Source organism: Dendrobates tinctorius, unplaced genomic scaffold, assembly GCF_039654945.1.
Source record: "Dendrobates tinctorius isolate UK_male_01 unplaced genomic scaffold, ASM3965494v1 ptg000157l, whole genome shotgun sequence".
Taxonomy (NCBI): domain Eukaryota; kingdom Metazoa; phylum Chordata; class Amphibia; order Anura; family Dendrobatidae; genus Dendrobates; species Dendrobates tinctorius.
This window is the reverse complement of record NW_027361824.1, coordinates 17,552,228-17,568,391: the sequence shown is the minus strand read 5'-3', so window position 1 is coordinate 17,568,391 and position 16,164 is coordinate 17,552,228. Positions and strand designations below refer to the sequence as shown.

Below are 16,164 nucleotides of genomic sequence, written 5' to 3'. Positions count from 1 at the left end.
GAAAAACACCAGTACTGGTTTATAATTATGACACGTTTTTCTGGAGCCCTTTTGGATACCAGGGACTAGGTGCAACTGCAGATTAGGATGAATCCTTAGTTTCTTTTACTTTGGGAGAGGATTATAAATTATACAGATTATAGAAATGTTACAAACTGTTCAACTGAAATGATAAAAGAGAAACTGCAGCTACATCTCCCTCCTCCCACTCCTCCAGGCTCTGCTATTTATTGTAGTAATATGGATGGATTTTTAGGTGGCAACTGACAATAATTCTGTATGCTTACATGGGGAATTTGGGTTAGAGCCTATATTATGTTAAGGATGTGTTTGTAATCCATTGAATCTTATAATGGTGCAGGGAATGCCGGAACAGTGGGCATGCCTGCTGCAGACCTCCAAAATTTCAGAAGAAGAACAGAAGAAGAATCCTCAAGCTGTGCTGGACGTGCTGAAGTTTTATGACTCCAAGAAAACCACCAACAGCCAGAAGTACATGAGCTTCACAGGTAACATGGACAAGAAGTTACTTACTACAGAGGTAGCTGCTCTAGTTACATTTCTATACATAGGAGCAGTATTATAGTAGATATATCCTGTACGTAGGAGCAGTATTATAGTAGTTATATTCTTGTACATAGGGGCAGTATTATAGTAGTTATATTCTCGTACATAGGGGCAGTATTATAGTAATTATATTCTTGTACATAGGGGCAGTATTTTAGTAGCTATATTCCTGTACATAGGGGGCAGTATTATAGTAGTTATATTCTTGTACATAGGAGCAGTATTATAGTAGTTACAGTGCCTACAAGTAGTATTCAACCCCCTGCAGATTTAGCAGGTTTGATAAGATGCAAATAAGGCTAGTTTCACAATAGCGTTTATGAGCGCAGCGACGGCCTGCGCACGGCCGCCGCTAAGCCCCGCCCCCTGCCGCGCCCACCGGTAGCTCCGCCCACCGGCGCATGACGCTGCATGCGCCCTGCGTCCCCTATCTTTATCACAGGGGGCGCAGGCCGTGCGCAGTATGTGTTTGGCGGCGCATGCGCCTTTTTGACGGTGCGCCGACGCAACCAAACTGCAGCAGGTTGCGTTTGGCGCAGGTCGGCGCACCGTCAAGAGGACGCATGCGCTGCCAAACGCATACTGCGCACGGCCTGCGCCCCCTGTGATAAAGATAGGGGACGCAGGGCGCATGCAACGTCATGTGCCGGTGGGCGGAGCTACCGGCGGGGCGCGGCAGGGGGCGGGGCTTAGCGGCGGCCGTGCGCAGGCCGTCGCTGCGCTCATAAACGCTAGTGTGAAACTAGCCTAAGTCAGAGCCTTCAAACTTCACACAAGAGCAGGATTTATTAACAGATGCATAAATCTTACAAACCAAAAAGTTATGTTGCTCAGTTAAATTTTAATAAATTTTAAACATACAAGTGTGGGTCAATTATTATGCAACCCCTAGGTTTAATATTTTGTGGAATAACCCCTTGTTTGCAATTACAGCTAATAATCGTCTTTTATAAGACCTGATCAGGCTGGCACAGGTCTCTGGAGTTATCTTGGCCCACTCCTCCATGCAGATCTTCTCCAAGTTATCTAGGTTCTTTGGGTGTCTCATGTGGACTTTAATCTTGAGCTCCTTCCACATGTTTTCAATTGGGTTAAGGTCAGGAGACTGACTAGGCCACTCCAACACCTTGATTTTTTGCCTCTTGAACCAGGCCTTGGTTTTCTTGGCTGTGTGCTTTGGGTCGTTGTCTTGTTGGAAGATGAAATGACGACCCATCTTAAGATCCTTGATGGAGGAGCGGAGGTTCTTGGCCAAAATCTCCAGGTAGGTCGTGCTATCCATCTTCCCATGGATGCGGACCAGATGGCCAGGCCCCTTGGCTGAGAAACAGCCCCACAGCATGATGCTGCCACCACCATGCTTGACTGTAGGGATGGTATTCTTGGGGTCGTATGCAGTGCCATCCAGTCTCCAAACGTCACGTGTGTGGTTGGCACCAAAGATCTCGATCTTGGTCTCATCAGACCAGAGAACCTTGAACCAGTCTGTCTGAGTCCTCCAAGTGATCATGAGCAAACTGTAGACGAGCCTTGACATGACACTTTGAAAGTAAAGGTACCTTACGGGCTCGTCTGGAACGGAGACCATTGCGGTGGAGTACGTTACTTATGGTATTGACTGAAACCAATGTCCCCACTGCCATGAGATCTTCCCGGAGCTCCTTCCTTGTTGTCCTTGGGTTAGCCTTGACTCTTCGGACAAGCCTGGCCTCGGCACGGGAGGAAACTTTCAAAGGCTGTCCAGGCCGTGGAAGGCTAACAGTAGTTCCATAAGCCTTCCACTTCCAGATGATGCTCCCAACAGTGGAGACAGGTAGGCCCAACTCCTTGGAAACGGTTTTGTACCCTTTGCCAGCCTTGTGACCCTTCACGATCTTGTCTCTGATGGCCTTGGAATGCTCCTTTGTCTTTCCCATGTTGACCATGTATGAGTGCTGCAATCTGAAATATAATCCTTCAAGGGTTCTCAAATAAACTCATATATTAAATCCCTAAAACGATACTTTATTATTTAAAAACCACAAATGTGGTACACACCAGAAAAAATGTGACAGAAGTTGAAAATTAGTGTTCAAACATAGCCCACACTAAGGTAACCCCTACGAGTCCCTAATTCGATACTAAGCTGTACCCTGCCTGGCTGCGGAGGTTGGCACCCTAAGGGGGGAACGTTGTGGCGCCCCCGCTCACGATGGCTATCCCTGGGGGCCCTAACGAACCCTACAGCCACTAGTGGTCCCTTCTACCCGATACAAGGGAACCCCTAATTCTAAACAGAGATCAAACCTACTCTATAGAGGACCCTGTGTCCCAAGAAAAGAGGTTAAAATAAATTTAGAACACACATGGCATTAGGTGGTCATATTAAAGTCCCACAAAACAGCAGACAGCCATAAAGCAACTCGGTGGGATAACTCAGTTCAAATAATGCCTAAATCTTGTACAAAAGATTCATAACCAAGAGAGGCATCTTTTACATTGACTCAATAATAAGCCATAGCCCACAAAGATGATTGAAAAATGACTGTAAAGGCCATCAACAGTCTCCCACTGTTAGAAATATATAGGGAACGCAGAGCTGCAACAGCCGGTACTTATCTGCGTTTGTCGCCACCTGCCATCAAATAGTTAATGCCTCAAAGGCATTAACTATTTGATGGCAGGTGGCGACAAACGCAGATAAGTACCGCTGTTGCAGCTCTGCGTTCCCTATATATTTCTAACAGTGGGAGACTGTTGATGGCCTTTACAGTCATTTTTCAATCATCTTTGTGGGCTATGGCTTATTATTGAGTCAATGTAAAAGATGCCTCTCTTGGTTATGAATCTTTTGTACAAGATTTAGGCATTATTTGAACTGAGTTATCCCACTGAGTTGCTTTATGGCTGTCTGCTGTTTTGTGGGACTTTAATATGACCACCTAATGCCATGTGTGTTCTAAATTTATTTTAACCTCTTTTCTTGGGACACAGGGTCCTCTATAGAGTAGGTTTGATCTCTGTTTAGAATTAGGGGTTCCCTTGTATCGGGTAGAAGGGACCACTAGTGGCTGTAGGGTTCGTTAGGGCCCCCAGGGATAGCCATCGTGAGCGGGGGCGCCACAACGTTCCCCCCTTAGGGTGCCAACCTCCGCAGCCAGGCAGGGTACAGCTTAGTATCGAATTAGGGACTCGTAGGGGTTACCTTAGTGTGGGCTATGTTTGAACACTAATTTTCAACTTCTGTCACATTTTTTCTGGTGTGTACCACATTTGTGGTTTTTAAATAATAAAGTATCGTTTTAGGGATTTAATGCATGTATGAGTGCTGTTCACAAGTTTGGGGAGGGTCTTAAATAGTCAGAAAAGGCTGGAAAAAGAGATAATTAATCCAAACATGTGAAGCTCATTGTTCTTTGTGCCTGAAATACTTCTTAATACTTTAGGGGAACCAAACAGAATTCTGGTGGTTTGAGGGGTTGAATAATAAATGACCCTCTGAATAAACTTTTCACATTTAAAAAAAAAAATTAAACAAAGAAATAACATTCTTTTTTGCTGCAGTGCATTTCACACTTCCAGGCTGATCTACAGTCCAAATGTCACAATGCCAAGTTAATTCCGAATGTGTAAACCTGCTAAATCTGCAGGGGGTTGAATACTACTTGTAGGCACTGTATATTCTTGTACATAGGGGCAGTAGTATAGTAGTCATATTCTTGTACATAGGGGACAGTATTATAGTAGTTATATTCGTGTACATAGGAGCAGTATTATAGTAGTTATATTCTTGTACATAGGAGCAGTATTATAGTAGTTATATTCTTGTACATAGGGGACAGTATTATAGTAGTTATATTCTTGTACATAGGGAGCAGTATTATAGTAGTTATATTCTTGTACATAGGGGACAGTATTATAGTAGTTATATTCTTGTACATAGGGGACAGTATTATAGTAGTTATATTCGTGTACATAGGAGCAGTATTATAGTAGTTATATTCTTGTACATAGGAGCAGTATTATAGTTATATTCTTGTACATAGGGGGCAGTATTATAGTAGTTATATTCTTGTACATGGGGCAGTGTTAGTAGTTATATTCTTGTACATAGGAGCAGTATTATAGTAGTTATATTCTTGTACATGGGGGCAGTATTATAGTAGTTATATTCTTGTACATAGGGGACAGTATTATAGTAGTTATATTCTTGTACATGGGGCAGTATTATAGTAGTTATATTCTTGTACATGGGGGCAGTATTATAGTAGTTATATTCTTGTACATAGGGGGCAGTATTATAGTAGTTATATTCTTGTACATGGGGCAGTGTTATAGTAGTTATATTCTTGTACATAGGAGCAGTATTATAGTAGTTATATTCTTGTACATAGGGGCAGTATTATAGTAGTTATATTCTTGTACATAGGGGCAGTGTTATAGTAGTTATATTCTTGTACATAGGGGCAGTGTTATAGTAGTTATATTCTTGTACATAGGGGGCAGTATTATAGTAGTTATATTCTTGTACATAGGAGCAGTATTATAGTAGTTATATTCTTGTACATAGGAGCAGTATTATAGTAGTTATATTCCTGTACGTAGGAGCAGTATTATAGTAGTTATATTCCTGTACGTAGGAGCAGTATTATAGAAGTTATATTATTGTACATAGGAGCAGTATTATAGTAGTTATATTCTTGTATATAGGATCAGTATTATAGTAGTTGTATTCTTGTACATAGAGGCAGTATTATAGTAGTTATATTCTTGTATATAGGGGCAGTATTATATTAGTTATATTCTTGTACATAGGGGCAGTATTATAGTAGGTATATTATTGTACATAGGAGCAGTATTATAGTAGTTATATTCTTGTATATAGGATCAGTATTATAGTAGTTGTATTCTTGTACATAGGGACAGTATTATAGTAGTTATATTCTTGTATATAGGGGCAGTATTATAGTAGTTATATTCTTGTACATAGGGGCAGTATTATAGTAGGCATATTCTTGTACATAGGAGCAGTATTATAGTAGTTATATTCTTGTACATAGGGGGCAGTATTATAGTAGTTATATTCTTGTACATAGGGGGCAGTATTATAGTAGTTATATTCTTGTACATAGGGGCAGTATTATAGTAGTTATATTCTTGTACATAGGGGCAGTATTATAGTAGTTATATTCTTGTACATAGGGGCAGTATTATAGTAGTTATATTCTTGTATATAGGATCAGTATTATAGTAGTTGTATTCTTGTACATAGGGACAGTATTATAGTAGTTATATTCTTGTATATAGGGGCAGTATTATAGTAGTTATATTCTTGTACATAGGGGCAGTATTATAGTAGGCATATTCTTGTACATAGGAGCAGTATTATAGTAGTTATATTCTTGTACATAGGGGACAGTATTATAGTAGTTATATTCGTGTACATAGGAGCAGTATTATAGTAGTTATATTCTTGTACATAGGGGCAGTATTATAGTAGTTATATTCTTGTACATAGGGGACAGTATTATAGTAGTTATATTCTTGTACATAGGGAGCAGTATTATAGTAGTTATATTCTTGTACATAGGGGACAGTATTATAGTAGTTATATTCTTGTACATAGGGGACAGTATTATAGTAGTTATATTCGTGTACATAGGAGCAGTATTATAGTTATATTCTTGTACATAGGGGGCAGTATTATAGTAGTTATATTCTTGTACATGGGGCAGTGTTATAGTAGTTATATTCTTGTACATGGGGCAGTGTTATAGTAGTTATATTCTTGTACATAGGAGCAGTATTATAGTAGTTATATTCTTGTACATAGGGGCAGTATTATAGTAGTTATATTCTTGTACATAGGGGCAGTGTTATAGTAGTTATATTCTTGTACATAGGGGGCAGTATTATAGTAGTTATATTCTTGTACATAGGGGGCAGTATTATAGTAGTTATATTCTTGTACATAGGAGCAGTATTATAGTAGTTATATTCTTGTACATAGGAGCAGTATTATAGTAGTTATATTCCTGTACGTAGGAGCAGTATTATAGTAGTTATATTCTTGTACATAGGAGCAGTATTATAGTAGTTATATTCCTGTACGTAGGAGCAGTATTATAGTAGTTATATTCCTGTACGTAGGAGCAGTATTATAGAAGTTATATTATTGTACATAGGAGCAGTATTATAGTAGTTATATTCTTGTATATAGGATCAGTATTATAGTAGTTGTATTCTTGTACATAGAGGCAGTATTATAGTAGTTATATTCTTGTATATAGGGGCAGTATTATATTAGTTATATTCTTGTACATAGGGGCAGTATTATAGTAGGTATATTATTGTACATAGGAGCAGTATTATAGTAGTTATATTCTTGTATATAGGATCAGTATTATAGTAGTTGTATTCTTGTACATAGGGACAGTATTATAGTAGTTATATTCTTGTATATAGGGGCAGTATTATAGTAGTTATATTCTTGTACATAGGGGCAGTATTATAGTAGACATATTCTTGTACATAGGAGCAGTATTATAGTAGTTATATTCTTGTACATAGGGGGCAGTATTATAGTAGTTATATTCTTGTACATAGGGGCAGTATTATAGTAGTTATATTCTTGTACATAGGGGCAGTATTATAGTAGTTATATTCTTGTACATAGGGGCAGTATTATAGTAGTTATATTCTTGTATATAGGATCAGTATTATAGTAGTTGTATTCTTGTACATAGGGACAGTATTATAGTAGTTATATTCTTGTATATAGGGGCAGTATTATAGTAGGCATATTCTTGTACATAGGAGCAGTATTATAGTAGTTATATTCTTGTACATAGGGGGCAGTATTATAGTAGTTATATTCTTGTACATAGGGGGCAGTATTATAGTAGTTATATTCTTGTACATAGGGGGCAGTATTATAGTAGTTATATTCTTGTACATAGGGGGCAGTATTATAGTAGTTATATTCTTGTACATAGGAGCAGAATTATAGTAGTTATATTCTTGTACATAGGGGGCAGTATTATAGTAGTTATATTCTTGTACATAGGGGCAGTATTATAGTAGTTATATTCTTGTACATAGGGGCAGTATTATAGTAGTTATATTCTTGTACATAGGGGCAGTATTATAGTAGTTATATTCTTGTACATAGGGGGCAGTATTATAGTAGTTATATTCTTGTACATAGGGGGCAGTATTATAGTAGTTATATTCTTGTACATAGGAGCAGAATTATAGTAGTTATATTCTTGTACATAGGGGGCAGTATTATAGTAGTTATATTCTTGTACATAGGGGCAGTATTATAGTAGTTATATTCTTGTACATAGGGGCAGTATTATAGTAGTTATATTCTTCTACATAGGAGCAGTATTATAGTAGTTATATTCTTCTACATAGGAGCAGTATTATAGTAGTTATATTCTTGTACATAGGGGGCAGTATTATAGTAGTTATATTCTTGTACATAGGGGGCAGTATTATAGTAGTTATATTCTTGTACATAGGGGGCAGTATTATAGTAGTTATATTCTTGTACATAGGGGGCAGTATTGTAGTAGTTGTATTATTTTACACCTGACATAGGATGTTGGCTCTAGAATTGTTACTAGAGATCTATTTATACTTTACTTTATATTCTGCACATTACCTTCGCGCTGTCAGCACATTTGATGTACAGTCTGACAGTTCTGATAAGCTGCCTTGTGTTTTTCTTTGCACTGGGATTTTTACAAGTCGAGTAATAGATTGTGATTGTTTCCGATATGAGTCATGAGCGCTCCCCCCTCCTCGTCTTCCTCGCTCTCTGGCCGGCCTCAGACGTGTCCACATTATTTGTGTTGGCAAGCTTTCCCGCAGCTGATGCTGCTACCGGGATGGCTCCGAAGGGTCATGTTTGCAGAATGATGCCATCCAGTCATGCAGACCACAGTCGTAGAAGATGGAAACAAGATTTTTACATTGCATTGTATTAGTGAAGTCTGACCCAAAGATCTTCTCTATTCTCTGCAAAATGTGTTTGGGCAATGGGGGAGGGGAGGTGTAAACTCTGGGGGTAAAAACAGTTTGAAAGAGCAAAGTTAAAAAATGTATCAGTGGCTTTTTAGATTCTCATCATTTACTTTGCATTTAGACGTGCGGCGCTGGCATCTTGATACTTTGTAATGGCGGGTTGTCTTCTTTCCCCGCAGATAACGAACTTGAGGTGTACAAGGATTCTGTCAGTACGGTAAGTTTTCAAGCAAAGAAATCTACAAATTTCTGATCTGAAAACTAAGTACACCCTCTTTGAATTCTATGTTTGTGTGTATCCGCTTTTTACAACCTCAGATGAACAACAGATGACATATTACTCCGTATCATTATTAATGTACCAAAAATTAGGCTAAAAATGCAGAAACTGTGGGAGAAAAAGTAAGTACACCCCATGACTCCATAACTTGTAAAACCACTTTCAATAGTTAATGGTTTCCCGTATGACTTTTATCAGTCTCTCACATCGTTCTAGAGGAATTTTGTCCCACTCTTCTCTAGCTTTTGGGTTTTTTTGGATCGACGGCTTCACTTTTTGACGACTCCAGAACACTTTCCTTGTCCTATGGCTGAAAACCGAGCCCAAATCATCACTAATTTACCATCGTGCTGATGGGACGAGGTTGGTTTTCACCAGGGGTGGGATTCAGCCGGTTCTCCCCGATTCGGTGGAACCGGTTGTTAAAAAAGCAGCCGGTTCTCCGAACCGGGGAGATCCAGAGCCACGATCCAGTACTTTGATGTTGCTGCAGGCAAGGAGCAGGAGCAGAGGAGGACTCTTGCTCTGCTTCCTAGCCCCGCCTGCCGGATACCGCGCACTGATACGTTCTAGCCTCTGTCTGACTACTGGGACAGAGCACAGCACACCCCGGTGGCCCCCGCGCACTGATTCCTGCGGCTCAGTGCGGCATTGGCGGGTAACTGGAGCTCGCTGGAGGAGTCACGGTGCGCCGCTGCCCAGTCAGTGTGAGCTGACCTGAGCCTGCGCTGGGCTCGTCTGTGGCTCGCCTCTGCCTTTGCTGTGTGCCAGAATTTCTATCCCCGGCGGCCCGGTCACCGGCGGTGCAGGCGTGATTTGCTTTGTGTGCACCCAGGAGGGTTGGATATAGATAGGAACTGTAGGCGTATAGTCAGGGCAGCAGTAACCAAATGGCAGTTGCATGCTACCAGTAGACAGACGATTAATTGTAGCAATGTATACAACAAATGAATAACCGCAAGCAGCAGTGATGAACAAGCAAACTGGATAATAGCTTGCAGAAAAAATTGCACTCACTTGCAGCAGTATTGTATTGTGAACAACACCAGTATAGCAAAGAAGAGTTTTTTGCTTTAGTTGCAGCAAACAAATGTTTAACTGCAGGTCTGAGCCAGGAAGTAAATGCAGCTAGATGATAAACAAGCCGAAGTGACAATTCGCTAGATAAGAGAGATAGTTGGCAAGGCAAACTCCAGAAGAACACATGGAACTGAGTGCAAAGCTCACTGAATCCTCAGACAGCATATAGCTGTCTGAGTTTGGTTTAAAAAGGGCACTGGGTGATGTCAAAGCAAGTTTCCGGATCACAGCAGGAACATGGTGCGGACTTAAACTAAGGGAGCTAGCCCTAGGGGAGGGAGCCAAGAGTCCTGACAAGTGAGTAATATTTTCATATGCAAGTAAGGGGCTGAGTTCCGGTCAGGAGACCTGCGGCCGTTCCATGTACGGATGTATGAACCTGGCTGTTTCACACTTCCGTTTGTCACCATCAGTCAAAATCCGCCGTTTTGCTAAAAAAACGGATCCGCCATTTTTCTTGACGGATCCGTTTTTCTTACCTATTGACTTGCATTGTCGGCGGATTTTGACTGATGATGGTCTGTTGCGTCCGTATTTGTGCCAGGGCTGTGGAGTCGGTAAGCCACAGTTGCGACTCCGACTCCTGGATTTTATCAGGCTCCGACTCCGACTCCTTCATAAATGGCCAATTCATAACAACAAATTTACTGTTGTAAAATATTAAACATCGTGCTTATTCAGTTTCTCACCATCATATAAGTAATCAGACCACTTAGAGCAAAAACTACATTTATTAGAATACAATTAGAATATAGCAAATAACTTTTTATAAACTTTTCTAAACTGTAAGTAAATATGCAATAAACACTTTTATGCAGTTAATAAGAAGAAATCTATAAATTTGTCCTCAGAAAAAGTATTGCCTCTGTCAGATCCTCCTTCATGGATGCCCTCAAATCTGATCTAATTATTTTGAGAGCAGAGAACAACCTCTCTACACTAACTTGTGTTGGTGGCAAAGCAGTAACCACTCGGGCAACATCTCTGACAATGTCAGGATACAGAGGAATCGCTTGTTGCACTGTTATTTTTGATGAACGGTCAAATTTCTCAATTTCTTTTAGTGCACATGAAAAATTCTGCTGAAATGTACTGGGTGTGTTCCTTGATGGGGATGACTCTTCTTCTATGCGGGAACGCTTTGCACGGTCCTTGTGATCCAAATATTTTTCGAAATTAAATTCTTCATCAGTTGATGATGAGGGTGAAGATGTGGCAGGACGACCAAATTCTTCTTGTTCCTCCTGACTGTTCTGCAACCCTTTCATCCTTACTGCTATTTCAAACAGAGCTTCTTTTCCTTAGCTGTTGATCATCTAGAAGAATCCGATGCATTGGGTCTACATAAACAGCTGCCAAAAGAATGTTATTTTGTAATAGTAGCTCCTCTCTCCGTTTCATTGATGTAGCAATGCCACTTGCAATTAACCCTCCTCTTTGGGACAGGCGAAACATCAGGTTCTTCCACTCCTTTAAGAAAATACCTGGAGTTAAGTCCTCTGCTTGTAATTTTTTAGTCACTGTAAATGGGTGCTCTAGCAATTTTTCCAGCTCAGTCACCTGATTCCACTGACTTTCATTTAGCGTCAGTTGAGGGTTAGCCATGTCTACAAGAAAGGTTTTCAGTTCAACCAAGCGCTGAATCATTAAGTAAGTACTGCCCCATCGTGTGGCTTGATCAATAATTGCCCCTTTTCCAGCACGTCTCTTCAAAATTGAGTCAACTTTAGGGGTTCTGGCAACAGTAGCCAATTTTCTCACCTTGCCAATCAGTGCAGCATCATGTCCTTCTTGCAGACTGTCTCTTATAGCCAGCTGTAGCGTATGCACAACACAGCGCATGTGATGAAAGAGCATATTGACACAGTTTCAACAAGATCATCTAAACTATCATGTTGCTGTTCATCTGAAGCAACTTCAGTTTGCTCCTCAGTTACAATACTGTGTTCCTCTATTTCAAACATTTCTGTGTCTGTGGACCCAGAATGTTCTTCTAGCTGCTGGTCACCATCATTACTCTCATTCATTAGCTTAATAGTACTTATCATATTTGAAGCATTGTCAGTTACGACAGAAAGAACTTGCTCTTTAAGTTCATAGTCTTGCAGAACCTTTTCCACCAAGACCTGGAGAAACTCACTGGTGTGATGAGCTTTGGTGTCTTTTACTGCCAATGTCTTGGTAACTATTTCATTTTTGTCACAAACAAATCGGACATTGATGGCAAAATAGTTCACTCTGTGACGTGTGCAGGCATCCATTTTAAGAAACAGAAAGCGTCCCTTGAGAGTTTTTTTAAGTTCTTCCTTTTGTTTAAAAGCTTCTTCGATTACTAATTTTCTAATACTCTCTCTCTCCAGAGAAACACCAAGCTTGCGGGCCATTTCCCCATTCAGACACATAAAAGCTGGTCGTGAAAATAATGAAATAGGCACACTATCCTTTACAACAAGCTCTATGATCTGTTTTTTTAAATGTATCTACTGTCATTGTCACAGTAACTTTGTCACTGACAAAATATCTTGCAACTGATGGCTGCAAAGTTCTCTGCTCCTTTGTTTGGCTGGAAGAGCTGGGCACTGGTTCATTGGTTTGGATGCAGTCTCTCATCCACTGCTTTCAGTACTTCTGGATGAAAGCGCTGTAAATGTCTCTTTAGATTTTTTCCTAAAAACAATTGTACAAAATTATTGCCAGGTCGTACAACTGATATAGTGGTCAGTAATACTGTTATTATTCCTCATGTACTCACAGTTAACTGATGCAAAGTTTGTTGAAAGGATAATACTTGTTACAGTCTTCCTCTTCTGAGTAGCAGGCAGCTGTGAGATGCTTGGAAGACGCACACCTAGTATGATCTAGTCTAGAGGAGGAGCTTTACTACTAAGAATTTGCAACACATTTTCACTTTCAGTTTCATACATTGTAAGTAGGGGGGTTGGGGCAGCATGAGGTTAACCAAGTATAAGATTAGATAAGGGAAGTGGAGAACAGTGACACACAAGAAGTAAGAAATGTCTCTATCTCCAGCAGAACTGCTTATCACTGTTGTTCATAGTTTGATAGAACATATATATTTGAGTAACATTTATAAAATTCATATGAAAGTTCAATTATGAAATATTAATACATTTTTTTTAAAGCTGGAGTCGGTACATTTCTACCGACTCCGACTCCACAGCCCTGATTTGTGCGGATCCGCCAAAATTTTGGCGTTCGCTGAGATCACCAAGCGGAACCTGTAACATTTTTTTGCTCTGCGGATCCGCATCTCTCTCGCGCTCTCTCTCTCTCGCGCTCTCTCTCTCTCGCGCTCTCTCTCGCGCTCTCTCTCGCGCTCTCTCTCTCTCGCGCTCTCTCTCTCTCGCGCTCTCTCTCTCTCGCGCTCTCTCTCTCTCGCGCTCTCTCGCGCTCTCTCTCTCTCGCGCTCTCTCTCTCTCGCGCTCTCTCTCTCTCTCGCGCTCTCTCTCTCTCTCGCGCTCTCTCTCTCGCGCTCTCTCTCTCTCTCGCGCTCTCTCTCTCTCTCGCGCTCTCTCTCTCTCTCGCGCTCTCTCTCTCTCTCGCGCTCTCTCTCTCTCTCGCGCTTTCTCTCTCTCTCGCGCTTTCTCTCGCGCGCGCTTTCTCTCGCGCGCGCTTTCTCTCGCGCTTTCTCTCGCGCGCGCTTTCTCTCTCTCGCGCTTTCTCTCTCTCTCGCGCTTTCTCTCTCTCTCGCGCTTTCTCTCTCTCTCGCGCTTTCTCTCTCTCGCGCGCTTTCTCTCTCTCTCGCGCTTTCTCTCTCTCGCGCTTTCTCTCTCTCGCGCTTTCTCTCTCTCGCGCTTTCTCTCTCTCGCGCTTTCTCTCTCTCGCGCTCTCTCTCTCGCGCTCTCTCTCTCTCGCGCTCTCTCTCTCTCGCGCTCTCTCTCTCGCGCTCGCTCTCTCGCGCTCGCTCTCTCGCGCTCGCTCTCTCTCGCGCTCTCTCTCGCGCTCTCTCTCGCGCTCTCTCTCGCGCTCTCTCTCGCGCTCTCTCTCTCGCGCTCTCTCTCGCGCTCTCTCTCGCGCTCTCTCTCGCGCTCTCTCTCTCTCGCGCTCTCTCTCTCTCGCGCTCTCTCTCTCTCGCGCTCTCTCTCTCTCGCGCTCTCTCTCTCTCGCGCTCTCTCTCTCTCGCGCTCTCTCTCTCGCGCTCTCTCTCTCTCGCGCTCTCTCTCTCTCGCGCTCTCTCTCTCTCGCGCTCTCTCTCTCTCGCGCTCTCTCTCTCTCGCGCTCTCTCTCTCTCGCGCTCTCTCTCTCTCGCGCTCTCTCTCTCTCGCGCTCTCTCTCTCTCGCGCTCTCTCTCTCGCGCTCTCTCTCTCGCGCTCTCTCTCTCTCTCTCTCTCTCTCTCTCTCGAGAGAGAGAGAGAGAGAGCGCGAGAGAGAGAAGAGAAATCCGCAAAATTAATTAGCATGCTGCGGTTTTTACCGCGATGCGTTTTTTTCGTGGTAAAAAACGCATCAATGTGCACAAAAAGTGCAAAATGCATAGAAATGACTGGGGAGCTTATTTTTAGCGGTTTTATAGTGAAAACCGCTGTAAAAACCGCTAAAAAAACGCTGTGTGTGAACACAGCCTAATGGTCAAATGCTTTTTGTGTTGTCCAGTTACATAAAGCCATAGACTGCAATGAGTTTTTTTATGTTTTTTTTTTTTTTTTTAAAGTTCTTCCCATGACTATAAGTGTCTATTCTTGACCACCCTCTTAAGATAACCCATTCTATGTAGGAACCTGGGGGAGGATTATCCAAGTGTTAATCCTGCCAAAGCCACAGCATCTTGGCAGCCCCATCGCCTCGGGTGGTTTTAATCTTTTGTCTTTGGGGATTTCCATTTTCATGAAGTATTTCTAGTGGAATCTTTTAGAATGAGAAGTTTGGGGTTTAAGCTCTGCTTTTGATTAGGTGGGAGGAGGATCCATAGTGGGATGTCATTGACCCCTGTGTCTAACATCTGGCCCCATTGCCCCCGGTGTATAACATCCACCAGCCCATTACCCCTAGTGTATAACCACTGGCCCCATTGTCCCTAGTGTATAACCTCTGGCCCCATTGTCCCTAGTGTATAACCTCTGGCCCCATTGTCCCTAGTGTATAACCTCCGGCCCCATTGCCCCCGGTGTATAACCTCTGGCCCCATTGTCCCTAGTGTATAACCTCTGGCCCCATTGCCCCTAGTGTATAACCTCTGGCCCCATTGCCCCTAGTGTATAACCTCTGGCCCCATTGCCCCTAGTGTATAACCTCTGGCCCCATTGCCCCTAGTTTATAACCTCTGGCCCCATTGCCCCTAGTGTATAACCTCTGGCCCCATTGCCCCTAGTGTATAACCTCTGGCCCCATTGCCCCTAGTGTATAACCTCTGGCCCCATTGCCCCTAGTTTATAACCACTGGCCCCATTGCCCCTAGTTTATAACCACCGGCCCCATTACCCTTAGTGTATAACCTCTGGCCCCATTACCCTTAGTGTATAACCTCTGGCCCCATTGCCCCTAGTGTATAACCTCTGGCCCCATTGCCCCCAGTGTATAACCTCTGTCTCCATTGCCCCCAGTGTATAACCTCTGGCCCCATTGTCCCTAGTGTATAACCTCTGTCTCCATTGCCCCCAGTGTATAACCTCTGGCCCCATTGCCCCCAGTGTATAACCTCTGGCCCCATTGCCCCCAGTGTATAACCTCTGGCCCCATTACTCTTAGTGTATAACCTCTGGCCCCATTGCCCCTAGTTTATAACCACCGGCCCCATTACCCTTAGTGTATAACCTCTGGCCCCATTGCCCCCAGTGTATAACCTCCGGCCCCATTGCCCCTAGTGTATAACCTCTGGCCCCATTACCCTTAGTGTATAACATCTCTCTCCATTGGCCTCGGTGTATAATCTCCGGTTCCCCGCCATGCTGTCTGCCTTAAATACCACGTGACAGGCTGGTGGTGCAGAGCTCACGGATACCAGAGTGGTCCTGAAATAGAAGCCACCGGAGCTGATGTAACAAGTCCGTCCATGACATTTCTTCCTCCTGGATTTTCCCCCATCACCTATCGGTCATATTATTGAGAAGTAGAAGGAGCCGCAGCAACTCGGCCACAAAGGTCAGAAGAGCTCCTGGAGGCTGATGTGCTGTTCCGATAGTGTAGTGACTGTGTTAGGGAACTCTGCACTGGTATAGTAATGTTGGGAGCGATAACACTGCGATGTGATGCCTACTGGGAACCCTGCA

At 42.6% G+C, this 16,164-nt stretch overlaps 1 protein-coding gene across 4 annotated transcripts in view; it reads left to right on the top strand.

Annotated features, from left to right (window-relative positions):
* Positions 1-16,164, top strand: part of PAK1 (p21 (RAC1) activated kinase 1) — an 87,608-nt gene that overhangs the window by 43,935 nt on the left and 27,509 nt on the right. For all 4 annotated transcript variants that reach the window (XM_073548633.1, XM_073548631.1, XM_073548630.1 and 1 more), the window contains exons 4-5: positions 362-509; positions 8,757-8,794. In XM_073548633.1, the coding sequence (XP_073404734.1) occupies positions 362-509; positions 8,757-8,794 (186 nt within the window). The remainder of the gene's footprint in view (positions 1-361; positions 510-8,756; positions 8,795-16,164) is intronic.